The following is a 16936-nucleotide window of genomic DNA, read 5'->3' on the forward strand; positions in this document are numbered from 1 at the left end:
TTAGTTATCAGGACAGACTGACTGCCTTCTCTTTGTACTCAGTTTCTTATAGACTCCTCCATGGAGATTTGTGTGTACCCTTTCAAGCCATGAAGTATTCATCTTTCTTTGACCTCCTTTTCCTTAAAAGAACTAATAGTACCTTATACATCCGGTTAAAGGAACTAAACACCTTCATCAACAGATAAATAAGACATGCTGGTGTGATAGATTCATATCCCATGGTATCCTCCACCTCTGGAACAAACCTTCAGTTCATGTCAATTAGAGTAGCACCCTTGCCACTTTCTCTCCCGGTATATCTTGTCTTGCCCTTTCTGAGGTTACACAAGACATTTCAATAGGGGTTCTGTCTAGGGTTGCAAGGGTCTGCAGACTGATTTCCTAGCAGTTGCCTATAAAGCCTGCAAAATGGATTCTGCCCAGCTGGATACACTCATAAACAAAAAATAAATAAATACACAGACACACACAAACAAGCAAACAAAATAAAAAAATACATCCTTACTAAATAACAACGGTCAAAGAATAATTTTGCAACATCACTGCACAAGATTTTATTTTAGATCACAGTACCCTGAAGACAGCTATGCAATTGTAAAGCAAGATCACTCATTAGCATTTTGCATTCTGGAACCATAGGCACCAGTGAACCGCCTTTGTTCCAAATCATTTTATAACTTAAGTGGTATATACAAAGACAGATTATGGTCAAATAGAGTCCCAGGCGGGTAATGGATCAGGCCCCCTGTGACGATAGGCGGTACGGCCGGCCATGCCAGGAGAAGTAGGGCACTGGCTGTGTGATATGTGCAAGCAGAGCTAGCTGGAATTTTTGTAAATAATTACATGTCATTTGTATATCACACTGATTTGTACAGATGCTTGTGCTGAAACTATCTGTGAGGTTTGCTTGTGTCAAAATGTATCAATGGTGTGCTCTGCTGGAAGGAAAAGAAATGTACATATATTATTGTAACTGAATTAAATCTATATGTTTTAACAGAGGTCTGGAAGTGAAGAGGTTAATCTTAAACTTCAAAATATATCTGAAATTAAATTATTTTTTGGGTTAAGCCATAAAGATGTTATCCCACAGTTTTGAATGGAGCCAGAGACACAATGTCTATGCTACAGAATAGGTTGTAGCTCCTGTAGTAAGAGTAGAATTGTTTCATGACTTCCAGCAGCTGCACCACATCTGAGCAAAGCTCTGTGTGTGTACAGTAGCACATAGGTGCTAAAACCCAAGCAGCTTCTAGTGTTGGTGATAGCATGGGAACCAGATGCATGTAATGTCATTCTGTACAGAAATAGTGTTTTAATATCAGAGGAGACTGAAATCTCAGGTTCATTCTGCATTCTGTCTTGGATCTGACAACAAGGACCACTCATCTACATCATGCTGCCTTGCAGTAGTAAGTAACTTAACTAGGGAACAGTAATTCTTTTAGATTAGTCAGGAAAATATAGTGAGATTAGAAGAACTGTTATTCTGTAACTATCTGAAAATATCCAGCTGTGTTATTTTCAATATCTCTTGTGACTGAAACTCTGGTGTTTACTATTGCTACATATTTAGTATTTTCTTGTTATTTTATTATTCATTATTAAATATATTTAGGGTGGCCACGGTGATGCAGCGGTTAGCGTTGCTGCCTCACAGCAAGGGGTTCTCCGGTTTGATTCTCGGCTGGGGTGCCTTCTGTGCGGAGTCTGCCTGTCCTCCCTGTGGTTGCGTGGGTTTCCTCCGGGTGCTCCGGTTTCCTCCCACATCCCAAAGACATGCAGTTGGTGGTTTGAACACTCTAAATTTGCCCTAGGTGTGAGTGTGTGCCTTCTGTGGAAGGTTGGGTGCCAGACTGGCAACTCGACACTGTAAAACTCCACTGCCAATCATGAGTGTTCAGATGATCCGCTGTGGCGACCCCTAACCGGGAAAAGCCGAAAGAAGAAGAAGATTATTAAATATATTTAAACTTTTCATTGTGGCTCACCCTTTTTGGAAAATATTTAAGCTTTGAGAGTATTTGCACATATTTATTTGGTGATAACTCTGGCCACTCCTGAAAGCCTGGCTGTTTGGTCAACATTACCTTCTGTATTAATATTAACTTTACTCAGTATAACTGGGTACCTTTTTAACAGCTTTACAGTAAATGAATGGTGGCAGTGAAACTACCTTACAGTCTGGGTAAAATTGGTAGAATGGGTAATCTGTGCCAGTCTTTCCCAGGTGTGTGTGTGTGTGTGTGTGTGTGTGTGTGTGGTACACGGGGCAGGGACATGAAGGTTTCACAGTGCCAGTGGGCAGCCTTATTGGGGACTTGGAGGGAGACAGCTAGAGAAACCCAGACTCTGGTTTGAGTGTGTGCCCTGTCTGCTCTTAAGGGAAATTGCACTTGATGCAGAGAGGTCTGCAACTGGAAATACTGAGTGCATCCATTTGTATTCCAAGTGAATGTCCCTCTCCAGTGTCAGTGGTGAGGATTCAGGCTCCTTGATTACTGGCCCAGAGTGGGGACATCACATATTGGTGGCAGTGGTGGGCATCACACCCCATTACTTGACTATTTGTCCCCAGTTATCATAAACACTGCTCAAACCTGTCAGTGTCCATATTATTTTCTTTTTTACTTCTACAATGATTACAGATATATGGATTTAATTTAAAACTTTTATTTCATGTTTTATAGCACACACATTGATAGCCATTTGCTAAAAACACAATACAGTGTAACAATGAAAACAGACTTAGTATGGACAGTAAAGTTCTCTGGCTCTTGAAACTCACACTCACTGAAACCCACATTCAAAGAAAATGCATCTAACCAGTGCCAAATTAAGTTTACCTTTGGGCTGTTTTCAAACCATTGGCTCCCTTGCACACATTTTTAGGACCAATCATACATGCAAGTGTTCTCTGACACACCTTTTTGACTGTATTAAATTGTACTCCTTTTATAACACAGCACCACTTGTTAGAGTGTGTTTTAAATTTGCAGTTTTGAACATTTTTTCCAGTAAGCAATGAAACAAAACATATGAACCTATAATGACAAACCTACCCATTTCAGAAAATTTCAACCATAAAAGGCCACTCAAATATCTGTCATTACAATCCACCAAGATCAGTGAATATGCACAATACTTCTACTCAACACCCAAATAGCCTTCTCCAAAACTGAATCATGGATGCAATCCCATCACCTAGCCTTAAATGCCAACAAAACAAAACTAATGATTTTCACTCCCACCAAAACCTCCCAATTCAGCAAAGACCAATTTTCCATAAAAAGCCACAATAACACCCCTCTAGAAATTGTTCCTAATACCAGGCTACTTGGCATTACCATTGATGAAAACCTTAAATTAGACTCCCACACCCTCGCTGCAATCAAAAAAACCCACCAGAAAATCAGTCTCCTCTACAGACATAACTACTGCCTTACTCCCTCCTCCCGTCAGGCCCTCGCAACTACCTTCCTCCTCCCCTCTCTCTTGTATGGTGCTCCCCTATTTTCTAACCTACAACTTGGCCTCCATTCCAAACTCGAAGCCTGTTTCAACAAAATCTGCAACTTTGCAACCAGTTCTAAGAACTCTTCCCATCACTGCCACTCTCTACACACCCTAAACTGGCTAGAACTCCACAACCACCTAAAATACCTACAACTTACTACAGCCCACAAACTCATCTTTAAATCTACAGAATGCCCCTCTCTAGCCAAATCTCTAACTTCCTACACACCTAGCCGCACCCTCAGATCCAAAGTCCAAAACCTCCTGCAGGTACACAAACCCCTACACTCACCTGGCAAACTATTACTATCCCACACTATAGCCAAACTGTGGAATGCTCTACCCACACCACTGCGTAACATACCTAACCATAACAACTTCAAATCCATGCTTCTCTCCCATCTGTCCTCCAAATGAGAATGTCCTTCACATGCTCCTACTTAAAACACCCACACCACTAATCTCCAAACCTAAATCGACTTTCTTTGCCAAATTTACAAAATGTCATTTGTCTTTCTCTTAACATCTTTCCAAACACTTTCGCATGCTAGCCTCTGGCCTATCTTACACATTTCTCAAACTGACATCCTCCTAATTGCAAAACAGTCTATATGTTAAACTGTCAATCCTATACAGACTAATATTGACATATGAAACTCACAGTATCTATTAGCATTGTGAGATTCTTCTGTATTCTGCCTTTTTGTAAGTTTACACATTTCTGTACTTTATATTTTGTAATGTTGAAAATTTCTCTACTTTATAAATTTATCTAATGTTGCAAATCTCTGTATTTTATAATATGTACCGGAGCTTTTCTCCTCGGGTCTCCACTGAACATGGGCCACAAGCCCAGCTGGACTAACCCGGTTAACAAACAATAATAAATAATAAATAAATAAATAGTCTGCAGACGAAATAGTCAGCAAAATAACTCCACATTAAAGAGATCTGTAACTAATGAAGAGGTTGATGCTGGCAAACAACTTTACATTTCATTGTTTCATCTACAAATTCACTGCCTGCTGCCCTTTTGAGGTATGAATGAATTGCCTATGTCACATTAAAAAAATAGGTAAGCTGGTAAAATTGCAATAGGGAATGGCTGGCCAACAGACAACAGGTTCACAGTTACTAGGCATCCAAAGGACGACACACTCAAGAGTGCAGCACCCCCATTTTCCCTTGAAGTAAACCAGAGTATCAGCAATTGTTCTACATGGTGTGGGAGTAGGACCCACAACCTCCTACACCAAAGGCAAGTTTGTTACTTGTTGGGCTGCTTACACTGCTTTCATATTCTACAGCACAATCACTGATAGCCACTTGCTAAGCACAACAGACTTAACATGAACAATAATAAACTTTTCTCGAAACTCACAATTCCTTAAAAATGCAATGAAAGTCACATTCCTTGAGCAGTCTGGTAGTTGGTGTAAGGATTCAGGTTCATGTTACCAGTAGCCAGGGTACAGGGTTTGAGCCTGGGCAAGTTAATTAACTAACCTGCCATCTCTAACTAGGGCATTTTACACAAACATCCCCCGCCCACCTTACCGAAGGAATGCACATCTCATGACAGCAAGTAAGCGAGTTTAAATTCTGCGCACGAAAAGCAGCAGCAGTAGGAATGTTTAAATGTGCGTGTGTCAACTCATGCAAAGAAGCAGCAACAGGAACGTATATAGCAGAGGGCATTCTTAAAGATGAACAATGTTAAAGAGGACATGTAATTTAACTTTTTTTTTTAATCTAATTAAAAATGAAATGTTGTGGCAACATTCCCCCCAGCTGGCAGGCCCTAGGCAACAGCTTAGGTTGCCTTGTGCTAGATCCAGCTCTGGATGAGTCTCTGTCAGTAAACTCTGGGAGAAAAAAAATATCACAGAGAACCCCTTTCAATTGACAAAATCAAAATTATCCATGTTGACTCTATGACAGGTTCCTGGGATCACCTGTCCTAAATATGAGGCTATACATGCAAAGAAAATCTGCAAGACTCTCTTCTCAGGCTATTACACCACAAAGTCATCAGCCTTGTGGTAAAATCTGTGAACCCTGATAAAGAGTACTGTACCATCTGCTCGTGTACTTTTTTTACGAAGTGCCTGGATTTCACATGAATGCTATCAAGTTTTGTGGAGGGTTAAATACTGAAGCACGCAGAAGACTCAGATTGCTGCAGAAAGACTGTTAAGAATCTGTGCTGTTTTAGAATAAATTATGCTTTGCCTGGGATCTGAATTCAGACATTACATAATAGGAAGACAATTCTTTTTAATGTAGAAGAACCACATTCGAGTATTTTTTATTTAAAATTTTCTTAGTAATATAGTTAAGTCGTCATAATGTCAGACTTCATACCACAGCAGCAGAATGTGAAAATTAGAAACGCATTACATTATTTTTACAGTATCACAATATTTTCTCCTACTCTAAATATGTCATCACAACATAGAACTGAAACTGTATGAAAAATGAGACAGAAAATTTACAGCATGCATATTCTGATTCCAGTACTTCAGAATTACTTATTGGTAAGGTACAGCCACTAACCCATACACATATGGAGTACTACAATGCACTATGCTTTCTCAGAGTCATTATGCATCAATCTCTATACAGGTAGGCCCATGCAGCTTTCTGACTGCCATCTGATCTGAGGCAAGAAAAGTTTTTGGGTCAGTTTATTCACCCTCTTAAACTAAACACTCAAGCCTTAGAATTAAACATCAAGAATCTGATACTTTGAACTTGGCACCTTAAAGCATTTATGAAATGCTTAAGAAAACTATAGGGGAAAATGGCAAAGGCCTTCTTACTGGTAGCTTCAATTAGACTGAATTTATTTCACAGATAAACATTCCTTCTAATTTTATTGTTTTCCTGAAACTCAGTCTACTCCTCCTATTCTGTTATACACTTCACGGCCAGTTATCATCCGTGCTTACCTGGTTTTGAGTTCCTCAATCTCTTGCCGGATTTTATTTGTGTCCTCACGGTACTGCCTGATTTTCCTCTCATCCTGATCTACTTGGTTACTCTGCTGCTGCAGTTTGCTAATGAGGTAATCCTTAACAACAGACAGTGTAGCTGTAGAGTTGTGTGCCAGAGTCTGAACAACTAAAACAAAACAAAAAAAAAGTTAAAAATGAAACATTAGTAAACAGATGTAATCACTCACTACCTTTAAGCAATAAGAAGTGAAATTTACAGTAAAGTTATATCAGATTTCACCTAACTGACCAATCATTCAGAATGGTAGAATTTTACCAATAAGTTTTTTCTTCCAGTCCTGACAGCGCTCCCTACAGTACCTCAGCCCTCTCCAAATTATGCAATTCATGTAAGAATCACTTTTCGTAAATTCCTCAGAACATATTATCTACAGTAGGACCTCCATCCCCACATACTCACCACAACCAATCAAGTATGGCTATATACTCAATTTTCCATTTAGGAAAGGAAGCACATCCTCCCTTATTAAAGTCACATCTTTAATTTCCATTCTGCTCCAGAAAAAGCACATAAACTTATTACTTATTTGTCTTTGTTTACTGGGAAAGTCCGATTGGGTAATAACCCATTTTCAGTGGATGCTAGGGAAGAAAAGCTCAATTTACTTGCATTGCATTACACCAAGTTCCAGTTAACCACAGAGTAGTTGCATTTCTATTTGCATTTATACACAAACTGTAGTTACATTTACACATTCTAAGATTTTACAGAGGTGGAAGTTACTAAAGAGAAAGCCCACATGCAGCTTAGTGGATTGCACAGGCAGCAGTTATGTATAAAAATTGTTTTGTCATTTCAGTGAGAAGTTGAGGGTATTCTGTTTAAGGAGACTATCTGGAGAGTTATTGTACAGTGAACACAAAGTCTTACCTTGTGATGAGCATATGCAGGACCAGGATTGGTGAAGATGTTTAAGCAATGGTTTAAAACTGCTGAGTTTGTTGGAGAGTTTTACTTGAGTGGGGATAATATTCCAGAGTTTAGCGATGTATTGGAAGTAGAGTAAGTCTCCTGCAACATTATTTGACTTATTTGTAATTAATAAGAGTTTGTTACTTGTTGGACAGTAGGGCAGTAATATGTTTTGTAGTGCAGGGCATTTTTATGGAAGATGAATGAGTTTGTGTGCGGTAGTTAGTTGTGAATATGTTAGGTAGTTGTGTAGTTCAAACTACTGGTTTAATTGTTTTAAATTAAGACAATGGTGCATCCTATGAGGGAGACTGATGGCAAATTTAGCTATTTTATTGTAGCAGAAGGAAAGTTTCTTTCTTTGAGTATTGTTTAGGCTTGTTAGGAGAGGAGCGTCAAATAGAGTGGGCAACAAGAAGGTGGTGGCTAGAGTTTTTCTTGTAGTATCTGTACGGAATCCATTGATCCTATAAAGGAAGCCTAGTTTCTGGTGTATAGATTTAGTGGTGTGCAGTATATGCTAGTCATATTTGAGACTGTCACCTATTAAAACGCCTACACGTTTACTGCAACTTACAGTTTTAATGGCAGTGTTATTTGCTGACCTTATGGTAAAAGATTGCTTTTGATTTTGGCAACTTTTTGAGGTAAAAAGCATTAACTTAGTTTTCTTGGGGTTGAGTAGGAGGTTTGATTCTTTGAGTGAGGTTTCTACAGAGGAGATAGATTTTTGGGTAATATCTCAGAGCTTATTTATTGTTCAGGCCATACATATTAAAGGTGAGTTTGCATACTGAACTAAACTAGCATGATGAGTGGAGGTCATTAATAAATATATTACATATGAGAGGACTCAGGATACAGCCATGAGGGACATCTGTAGTAAGTGGTTGAAAGGATGAGTAGGTTTGTTGCTATTTAGTGGCTTGTTGCCTTCCAGATAGGTAACTAAGAAACCACAACAAGGAGCACTGTGAAAGTCCAGTCCTAGTGGGGAACGCTGAACAAGCAAGTTAGTGCTGCGAGACAGTATCAAATGCCTTTGAGAAGTCTAAGAACATGATGGACATAAGTAGCTCATTACTTCTATGTTGGTTTATTATACTGGAAAAATATAGTAGTGCAATAGTGGTGCGGTGCTGGGGCCTAAAGCCATGTTGTGCTTCTGACAGCAGGTTATCTCAGGTTAGGCATTGCATCAACTGCATATAGATGCATCTCTCTAATATTTTGGAGAGGGGGGAGAAAATCACTATTAGTCTGTAGTTATTAAACTCTGTAGATGTGCTGCCTTTGCTCACAAAAATCGCAAACACACTTCCACCAAAACTGACACAATTTCTACCAAACTTGCCAATAAACTGATAAACCAGTTCAGTTAATAAAGCTAAAGAATTATTTTTGTCTCTCTGTATGTACATCCCTCAGAATAGTAATGCTTTACAGTATCTTTAAGTGTCCTCATGAACAAGCTCTCCCACCTTTGGTTCACTGCAAATACTTGCAACTAGCTTGTATGGACAGATACACACACAAACACACACACAGACGCACACACTTCAGGTTACGCATATTTCAAAATAAAGGTGATGCTATTATAACAGTGAAAGTGTTGGACAACTTCTGGCCAGTAGGGGGAAATCAAAGAAAGGCATGTCCTCCCATCCAATATTTATCATTCATCATGAATCCTTCTTGATCATAACTAAGCCAGACATGTTTTCCTGCCACATGCAAAGATGCCCGTCTCTCTTCTAATCCTCATGTTACTGCTGCTGTTGATGAAAGACCATAGCCAACATTATAGTACTGCAGATCCAGCATTCGACAGCTTTATGTATCTATGAGGACTTGAGCCTGTGTTGTCTTTAGACTTCTCAAATACAGATATTTTGCAACATATTTTGAATGGATGCGCACTAAACTGAAATGGATATTCTCACCGGGGGAGCTAGTATTCTGTCATACTCCACCTTTTCTACATCAAAAACTTTTTATTTCAGTGGAGTGCACATATCAATTAACATAAACTACAAAATATGTGATAAGAATTGCCCCTGTCTGACTGCCCAAATGCAATGAATTCCTGACCATATTTAGTACAATGGTGTTATAAAAAACAGACCAATGATACCATTACACACACAGTAAGGAGGTCAAACAAGGCACATACCTAAATGAAGGTATGCACAAAAATAGAGGCAAAGTACAGAGAAGGACAAGAAAGCTTGTTTAGGAAACATACAGAGAACACAGTAAGGGTAGAAAAGGAACCTGTGTTTACAGGTTCAATACTGCAAAGTATTACTGAATTACTCCAGCAAATAACTCTAGAAGAATTGAGAAATCATGTCATGGGATGGGGGAAGGGGGTACTGCACTTCAGAGCCTCCACCTACACTTTTAAATCTAACTTTTGTAACTTGAACTCTTTAAATCAAACATATACCCTTTAATCAAACAATATATGTCTAGCTCTTCTCATTCCTGAATTCTGGTAAAATTCTCCTTTAGCACTCAAAGGAAGAGCAATCTATAAAGAATAAATGACATAATAAAATGATAACTCCTGCTATTAGCTCTCAATAAACAACCCTTCCCTCTAGTTACATAAGAAAACAATGGCATTCCCACTGAATATGTAACGAATACTCTTACCCAAAAGTGGTGGCATGAGGTTATTCTGCTCAATGTGCTTCAGCACAGCTGTGATATACTCTTTGCAGTCCTCTTCCTTCCTGGCAAAATAGCTGAGGGCTTGTTCCCACAAGCATATCTCCCGATCACCATAGCGTTCACATGCCTCGATCACCTTGCTGTACTCCTCATTCTGCATGTGGTAATGCATTATCTGTTGGAAACTAAAGTGAAAGAACACAGTTACACTGCAGTTATGTCAGTCTTTTTACCTTTATTATTTTCAAATCAAAAGGCCAAGCACTCTTTTCCAGAAAATGCAGTGCTTCTCCACCATGATAACTCTAATGCCCAAGGATTCTTGGACTCTTATTCTTCTGTGGCAGCACAAAGCTTTACCAGTGTAGTACACTATTGCTCACCTAGAGGAGAGCAATGCTGTATATTATTATGCACACCATTTCAAGGGTTTAGGCCTAGTTCTGATTTCTGTGGTAAAAGTCTAACATAAATCACATGCTTACTGGTGCTGGTATATTAAACAGTGTTTTGGTGTGAACTCTGGCCTTACATTTCTGTTTTGTTTTACTTTTTGGTGTAATGCAAGTTTAGTTCTTTTCTTTCTTTTTTGACAATTCCCACTTTAACGCACACAGGAGAAGAAAGTATGCATGGTACTGGAATTTTTGTCACTAAGAGACTATATTGAGTGATGGACTATATTATTTAGTAAGACTTTGTTTATGTTTCAGCACATAATGAACCACAGTGGTCAATGCAGTGGCAATGAAAACTAGATGAAAACTATGATATTCCTGTAGTGTACAAACTGGACTATTCCAGTGACTTGCTACAGATGTAACATCCGGCAGCAAGTCCAAGATTATGAATTAGTGCCAAATCGCTAGCTTATTTCAGCGACAGCAGGGGAAGAAAAGGGGATCACTGAAAAAGAGACACACTATCATGGGAACATAACCACAAACTGCAGGTCAAATACACCTACAGCCACCTGAAAGTCAGGGAGAAAATGAAAGTAGTGCTGCTGATGTATGTACCCGCTGTGGATAGAAATGAGACTTGTGCCGGATACAAAGACAAATAAACAAGGCTGCTACTATTCTTCTGCAATTCCTGCAAATTTAGATTTGTTTGGAGCCACAAGTTCACATGCCAATTGACCCTAACTCCAAACACAAGGTACTGCATCTCATGAAAGTAACCAAAAGGTGTAGGGGTGTGTGTTTATAAAAGGACAGTGCAACATAAGACGGTTACATGAAGAATGCAAATTAAAACCAAAATTCAGATCTAAAACACTCCATCCTCCTATATAGTGCATGTCACATATTGCACAATGAAGCACTTCAACAACCACATTAAAAATGATTCATCCCAGTATCATTCCCATTCAGCCTGTAACTTTTTCAACAAAACTTTATGTTAGGGTGAGCGGCCCCATGATGTCACCCATCCAGGCTTTATATAAAGGCTATTCATCTCAAAAGACCCATATCCAGTCACTGCACTCACATGATTCTGCTCTTCCATCCTCCTCTGATTCAACCTTTAAAGCAAGGCAATGATGTTACTGCTCCACCACCAAGGGACACAAAAAATACCAAATTGGCCTATGGTTGCATCAGTACCCTTTCTAATTAACGACAAAGCAACTGTCATGCCCTGAGATGTAAAATGCAACTCCAAATGGAGTCCGAGATAATATACTGACCCATGTTTACTATACCAAGCTAAACACATCCTAAAAGCTTTTATGGCAAATTAAATATAAAATTCAACAACATTTGTAACTTCAAGTCTATTACTAACACTGGCTGTATGGTAGTGAATCTGTAAATGACATACCCGATCACAATGTCCTTGGTCACCAGAAAACATGACTCTGACAGAGACTAGGGAACACCAACTGTCCATAAAGACATCCTCCACAAAATTTGTAAAAATGCCTAAGAACCAAGGAATCCCATATGATCCTTGTCAATGTCTTCCATGGGAAATATTTTACAAAATTGCTTACAAGAAAACATGGATAACACATAATGGTATGATGTCCTTGGTCAGAAACCATGGCCTTTGTAAAGGATTAGGTAACACTAACAGCCTGTGAAGATATCAATGGCATTCTAAAACTGCCCCAAAGATATAGAGACACAATACAATCCCTGACATTGTCATCCAAAGAAAAGGATCTCTGAAATGGCTTGGAGGTAAAAAGAATAGGTCATAATGGTATCTTCCATAGAAGCAAGGAATATAAGCGGTATGAAATATACTGGTAGATTATGAGTGTGTCGCTGAGAGACAGAGAGAGAGAGAATACATATTTGTATACATACACACACACACACATATATATATATATATATATATATATATATATATATATATATATATATATATATATATATATATAATGTGTGCTGCCCTTGAGATACCTCCCACAGAGTATGATCTTTGAGAATGTATGAGAAACACCAACACTCCCATTGCAGTATTTCTTCATAAAACAAGAACAGTGAATAGAAGATTGTGAACATAAAGTGGTCTCTCTGTCTCTCTCTTTTATGAAGATGTCTGACTCAGAGCTCTGAATGTGCCTTAGGAACATCTACAGCCATGAGAAATAGGAATTAAAAATTTGGAAACCAGAAGCAGTAATACAGGGTAAATGACCATCAGAATCTCACATCAATGCAGGACTGGTTAAAATAAGTTGGAAAGGTACAGTGTTTGGCTCCTAGGAACTGCTGACAAGACAGATCTTATGACAATCACACCCATGTAATGTTGAGCTCTGGGGTGCCACTGGCAAATTATATGAATGCTTTACACTGCTTTTTTTCAAGGTCATAAAACAGACACAAGGAGAACCTCTAAATGAATGGAGGAGAGCAACAACGGAAGGTGTGTGAAAAAAAAAATCAGAAATTAAGAGGTACTTGAAAATACATGTTATTCACCAACACTCACAGTTGCCCCTGTTCATAAAGGTACAAGACTCCATCTTTGAAGTTGTGCATCTGACAGAGGACCAGGGCCTTATCAAACACATCACGGAAGTTCCCACTCTTAAGAAGGGAGATTGCTTCCTGTTGCAGCTTCTTCTTTTTCTGCAAGCAATAGAACAAACAACATAAGACCAAGTGATTACTGGCAACTGCACAAAAATTAATTTGCGCTACAACTGTATCCCTCTTTCATATTACCATAATTTTTATGTTTAGCTGAAGTATTTATTTTTAGAAGCATTTAAGAATTAACCTAAAGTCTTACCTTATCAGCTGACCTATAAAGAGAAAGGTTAACTATTGCTTTCATACTATCAAACATCATTTGGCACTTTTTTATTTCAACATAACAGAATTGAGAGCACGCAGACCCACTATTATCCTAATTTATGATGATGTTCAGCATTTGCTCACTGCTGCACTAGCCTTGGCTATATGGGTTACATCCTGCCCAGAATTAGGGTGCCAAGCCCCTCAGAGTTTTCCTGATGCTGAAGAGTGCTCCTCTTGTGGTCCTCTGAGGATCGCCAGTTAACGGTTTTAAATTACTGAGGAGATACGTTCCCTTTGGGGGGGGGACTTTCAAGTTTTATTTTTATGGCAGAAATGTAGCTTATTCTACAAAATATAGTTAATTTAAGCCAGGGGGAAGTGCTTTTATGGACTGTCATGTGACTTTTAGCCACTTTTTACTGTAAAATGCTACTGTTTATTACTGTGGGGAAAAAATGATTTCTTGGGGTCCATACTGAAATGCTGGAACTCCAAATGTTGACTGCCTGCAAGCCGGGAAAAAAAAGGACAAACTACAGGAGAAAAGTGAATATCGAAGATTGCTTTTTCTCCTTTAAACTTCTTTTTTTGCAGGGGGCAAGCCCCCCCCATACACCCTGAACTTATACCAACCCCGGGACTGCCATATCTCAGAGAACAGGGAATATTATGGGAAATGGCCATCTCAGACTTGGTGTATGTTAGTCCCTTTTTTAGGCCATTCAGTCTCTGTGTTTTGGGATTCACTCATCTAGTTCCCAAATTTTCAAATGTTTACTTTTTCTTTCTTCTTCCTACATGAAATTTCTGTTAAATTACTTTTAAGCTGGGATGAGTGTATAATGTGGTTTTCTCTGTGCTTTTGGTGGAAAAAAAATGTATTTATTTTTTTTTTATTCTTACCTCTTTTACTTACTATTGCAAGCCTTACCTGTGAAATTCAGGCATAATTTTTGGCTTACCTATGGAACAAGAACAACCTACCAGTTTCTCAGTCCTTCCTTCTTTCAACCCCCCCCCCAAAAAATTCTACAGCAGGTACCTAATTTGCCTCAGCTGCAGATGGGTGATACTGCTGTGGCTATTTCTCATCACTCAAACCATTTGTCTTTTTCCTTGGCTTCCTCGGATGTAGCCAGGGGTAAAACACATTCTCTGTGGGTACTGGTGTGCAGGAGTGAACCACTCTTGTTAATCTTGGTGGAAGGAATGCTTTTCTGCCTAGCCAGACTGGGATACCTGTCCTGAAGTAATCTGCCTGACAGGAGTCAGTCTGTGTCTAAAGAAATTCCTGTCAAAAGAAGCAGAAAGTTAAATATTTGTCTTCCCCTGTCTCTGTCACTTTGGATTGGAGTGATGTGTTGATATTAGCTTGTGGCTTAGTTCATGCTCCTCACCCTTCTGTCTCTGATATAACTGGTAAGAGGAAAGGGCATTTTTCTTTTTCTGAAGATTCCCAGGATACTGAACAGGAAAATTATTTTGATGGGGCAACATCTGCTTTCTCTCCTCAGGTAACCAACTCTGAGGAGAGTATTTGCATTTATTCTCATAGTCCCTTAGAATAAGTTTTTTTCTGAAATCATATCTAAAATGAACCAGTTGTTTCAATGAAAACATAATGATAGTCCACTCTCCTTGAAGAAATATTTATGATTTGTTACAACTGTAATATTCTGAACTCATTTTTATTCTGTTTATTACAGCCTGCAACTTGCCTGACAGCCAGACTGTACCCCCTAAGATATTGGACAGAGTGTATAAAGTTCCTCAATCAAAAAAGTTATTGTATTTTCCAATCCCAGATCTGACCCTGCAGTTATTTCTTTGGTAAAGCACAGTTGTGTAAAATCTTATCATAAAGGTAGATATCCTTCTCTTCACTTTTGCAGTTTACATTACATTCGGGATCCCCTGCCAAGGACGGCCCAAAGTCCAGCCAGTATACCAAAGCCTTTAACTTGCTTAAAGGTACACTGTATGTCACACGTATGCTTCTTGTGTAGCATGGGGCATAAAAGGGATGTACAGACGTACCATCCTCAGAACTGAGAGCCCCAGTAAGAATGCCAGTCCAAGGAAAAGAGAGGTAATTAGTACATCCAGAAGAGAAATGGACCGGGGGCAGAGGGAGTGAATACTAGTGAAGAGAAGGACATCTACCATTATGGTAAGATTTACCCAACTGTACAATGTCCTTCCATATCACTGTTGCAGTATTCATTACATTAGGGAGAGTGCCAAACCTCAGGAAGAAACTTGGGAGGAGGAAGGACAAGTACAGCCCTCTAGAAAGCTATGAAGGATGGCACAAGCAAAACCAGCTCTAGCTCTGGAAATTCCATTCAACTTGTAGTGCTTGGTAAAGTATGCACAAAAGTCTAGGTAGCTGCCTCAAGAACAGAGTTAGTATCCAAACCTTGAAAAAAGCACCAGAAGAAACCACAGTTCTAGCAGAATGTGCCTTGACGGGAAAAGGAAGGCTCTTACTAAAAAGAAAAGAATAACAAAATGAAATAGCTTTAGAGATTCAAGAAGAAATAGTTTACTTTGATACAACTAACCCTAAGGACCTAGGATGAAAAGAAACAAACAGCTGATCAGATTTCCTAATAGTCTTAGTCTTACTCAAATCAAACCTGAGTTGTCTATGCACATCCACTGTGTGCATCACCCTCTCAATGGCAGATTGCGGAGAGGGGAAAAAAGTGGGGTAAATGAATAGACTGATTAAGGGAAAACTCATTAACCACATTAGGCATAAAAAAAAGGATTAGTATGCAAGGACACCCTTGTCCCTATGAACCATCAAAAAAAGGACAAGCCATAAGAACTTGAAGCTCAGACACCCATCTGACAGAAGTAAGGGCAAACAAAAGTACAGTCTTCCAACAGTAATGTTGCAATGAAGCTGAAGCAGCTGGCTCAAAAGCAGCCGGAGTCATTTTTTCCAAAACAAAATGAACATCCCAGGGAGGTGGAACATGCTTCCTGGGAGGTCTAATATGAAGGATGCCTTTAAGAAATTGTTTAGCTTCAAATCCAGAAGCCAAAGGAGGAGAAAAAGGCAGACAAGTAGAGGTAGCTGATAAGTAGGCCTTAACAGAAGAATAGGTCAACCCAGCATTGGGCAATTCACACATATAGGAGTAAACCCAAGGAACATCCACAGAAAGTGGATCCAGGTTATGAGAAAGACACCAAACAGAAAACTGCTTCTGTTTGGATAAGTAGGATTTCCTGGTCTCCTGCAGGACTCTAAGCATGTTCTCAGAAAAAAGGTATCTATGTGGAATCAAAACCCTATCACCTACAGTGTCAGCTGAGGTGTGGACAGGTGTGTACAGATGAGAAATCCCTTGTCTTGTGTAAGCAGGTCCACCCTATGAGGTAATGTGATGATTGCCCTGGGTTAAATGCAGAAGAAGAGGAAAACAATGCTGTCTTGGCCAAAAGGGATTCACCAACAAGAGTTTGGGATTATCCTGCTGAATTTCAAAAAGGACTTTTGGAATGAGGGGAAGGGGAGGGAACGCATAAAGAAA

The 16936-nt window shown here is 39.2% G+C and overlaps 1 protein-coding gene across 1 annotated transcript in view; it reads right to left on the reverse strand.

Annotated features, from left to right (window-relative positions):
- Positions 1-16936, reverse strand: part of VPS11 (VPS11 core subunit of CORVET and HOPS complexes) — a 620327-nt gene that overhangs the window by 97402 nt on the left and 505989 nt on the right. Inside the window, exons 12-14 of the mRNA XM_044080942.1 lie at positions 13081-13220; positions 10111-10313; positions 6474-6645 (exon numbers count right to left, since the gene is read on the reverse strand). Of these exons, the coding sequence (XP_043936877.1) occupies positions 6474-6645; positions 10111-10313; positions 13081-13220 (515 nt within the window). The remainder of the gene's footprint in view (positions 1-6473; positions 6646-10110; positions 10314-13080; positions 13221-16936) is intronic.

This window comes from Protopterus annectens, chromosome 8.part0, assembly GCF_019279795.1.
Source record: "Protopterus annectens isolate FY-2018-M chromosome 8.part0, PAN1.0, whole genome shotgun sequence".
Taxonomy (NCBI): domain Eukaryota; kingdom Metazoa; phylum Chordata; order Ceratodontiformes; family Protopteridae; genus Protopterus; species Protopterus annectens.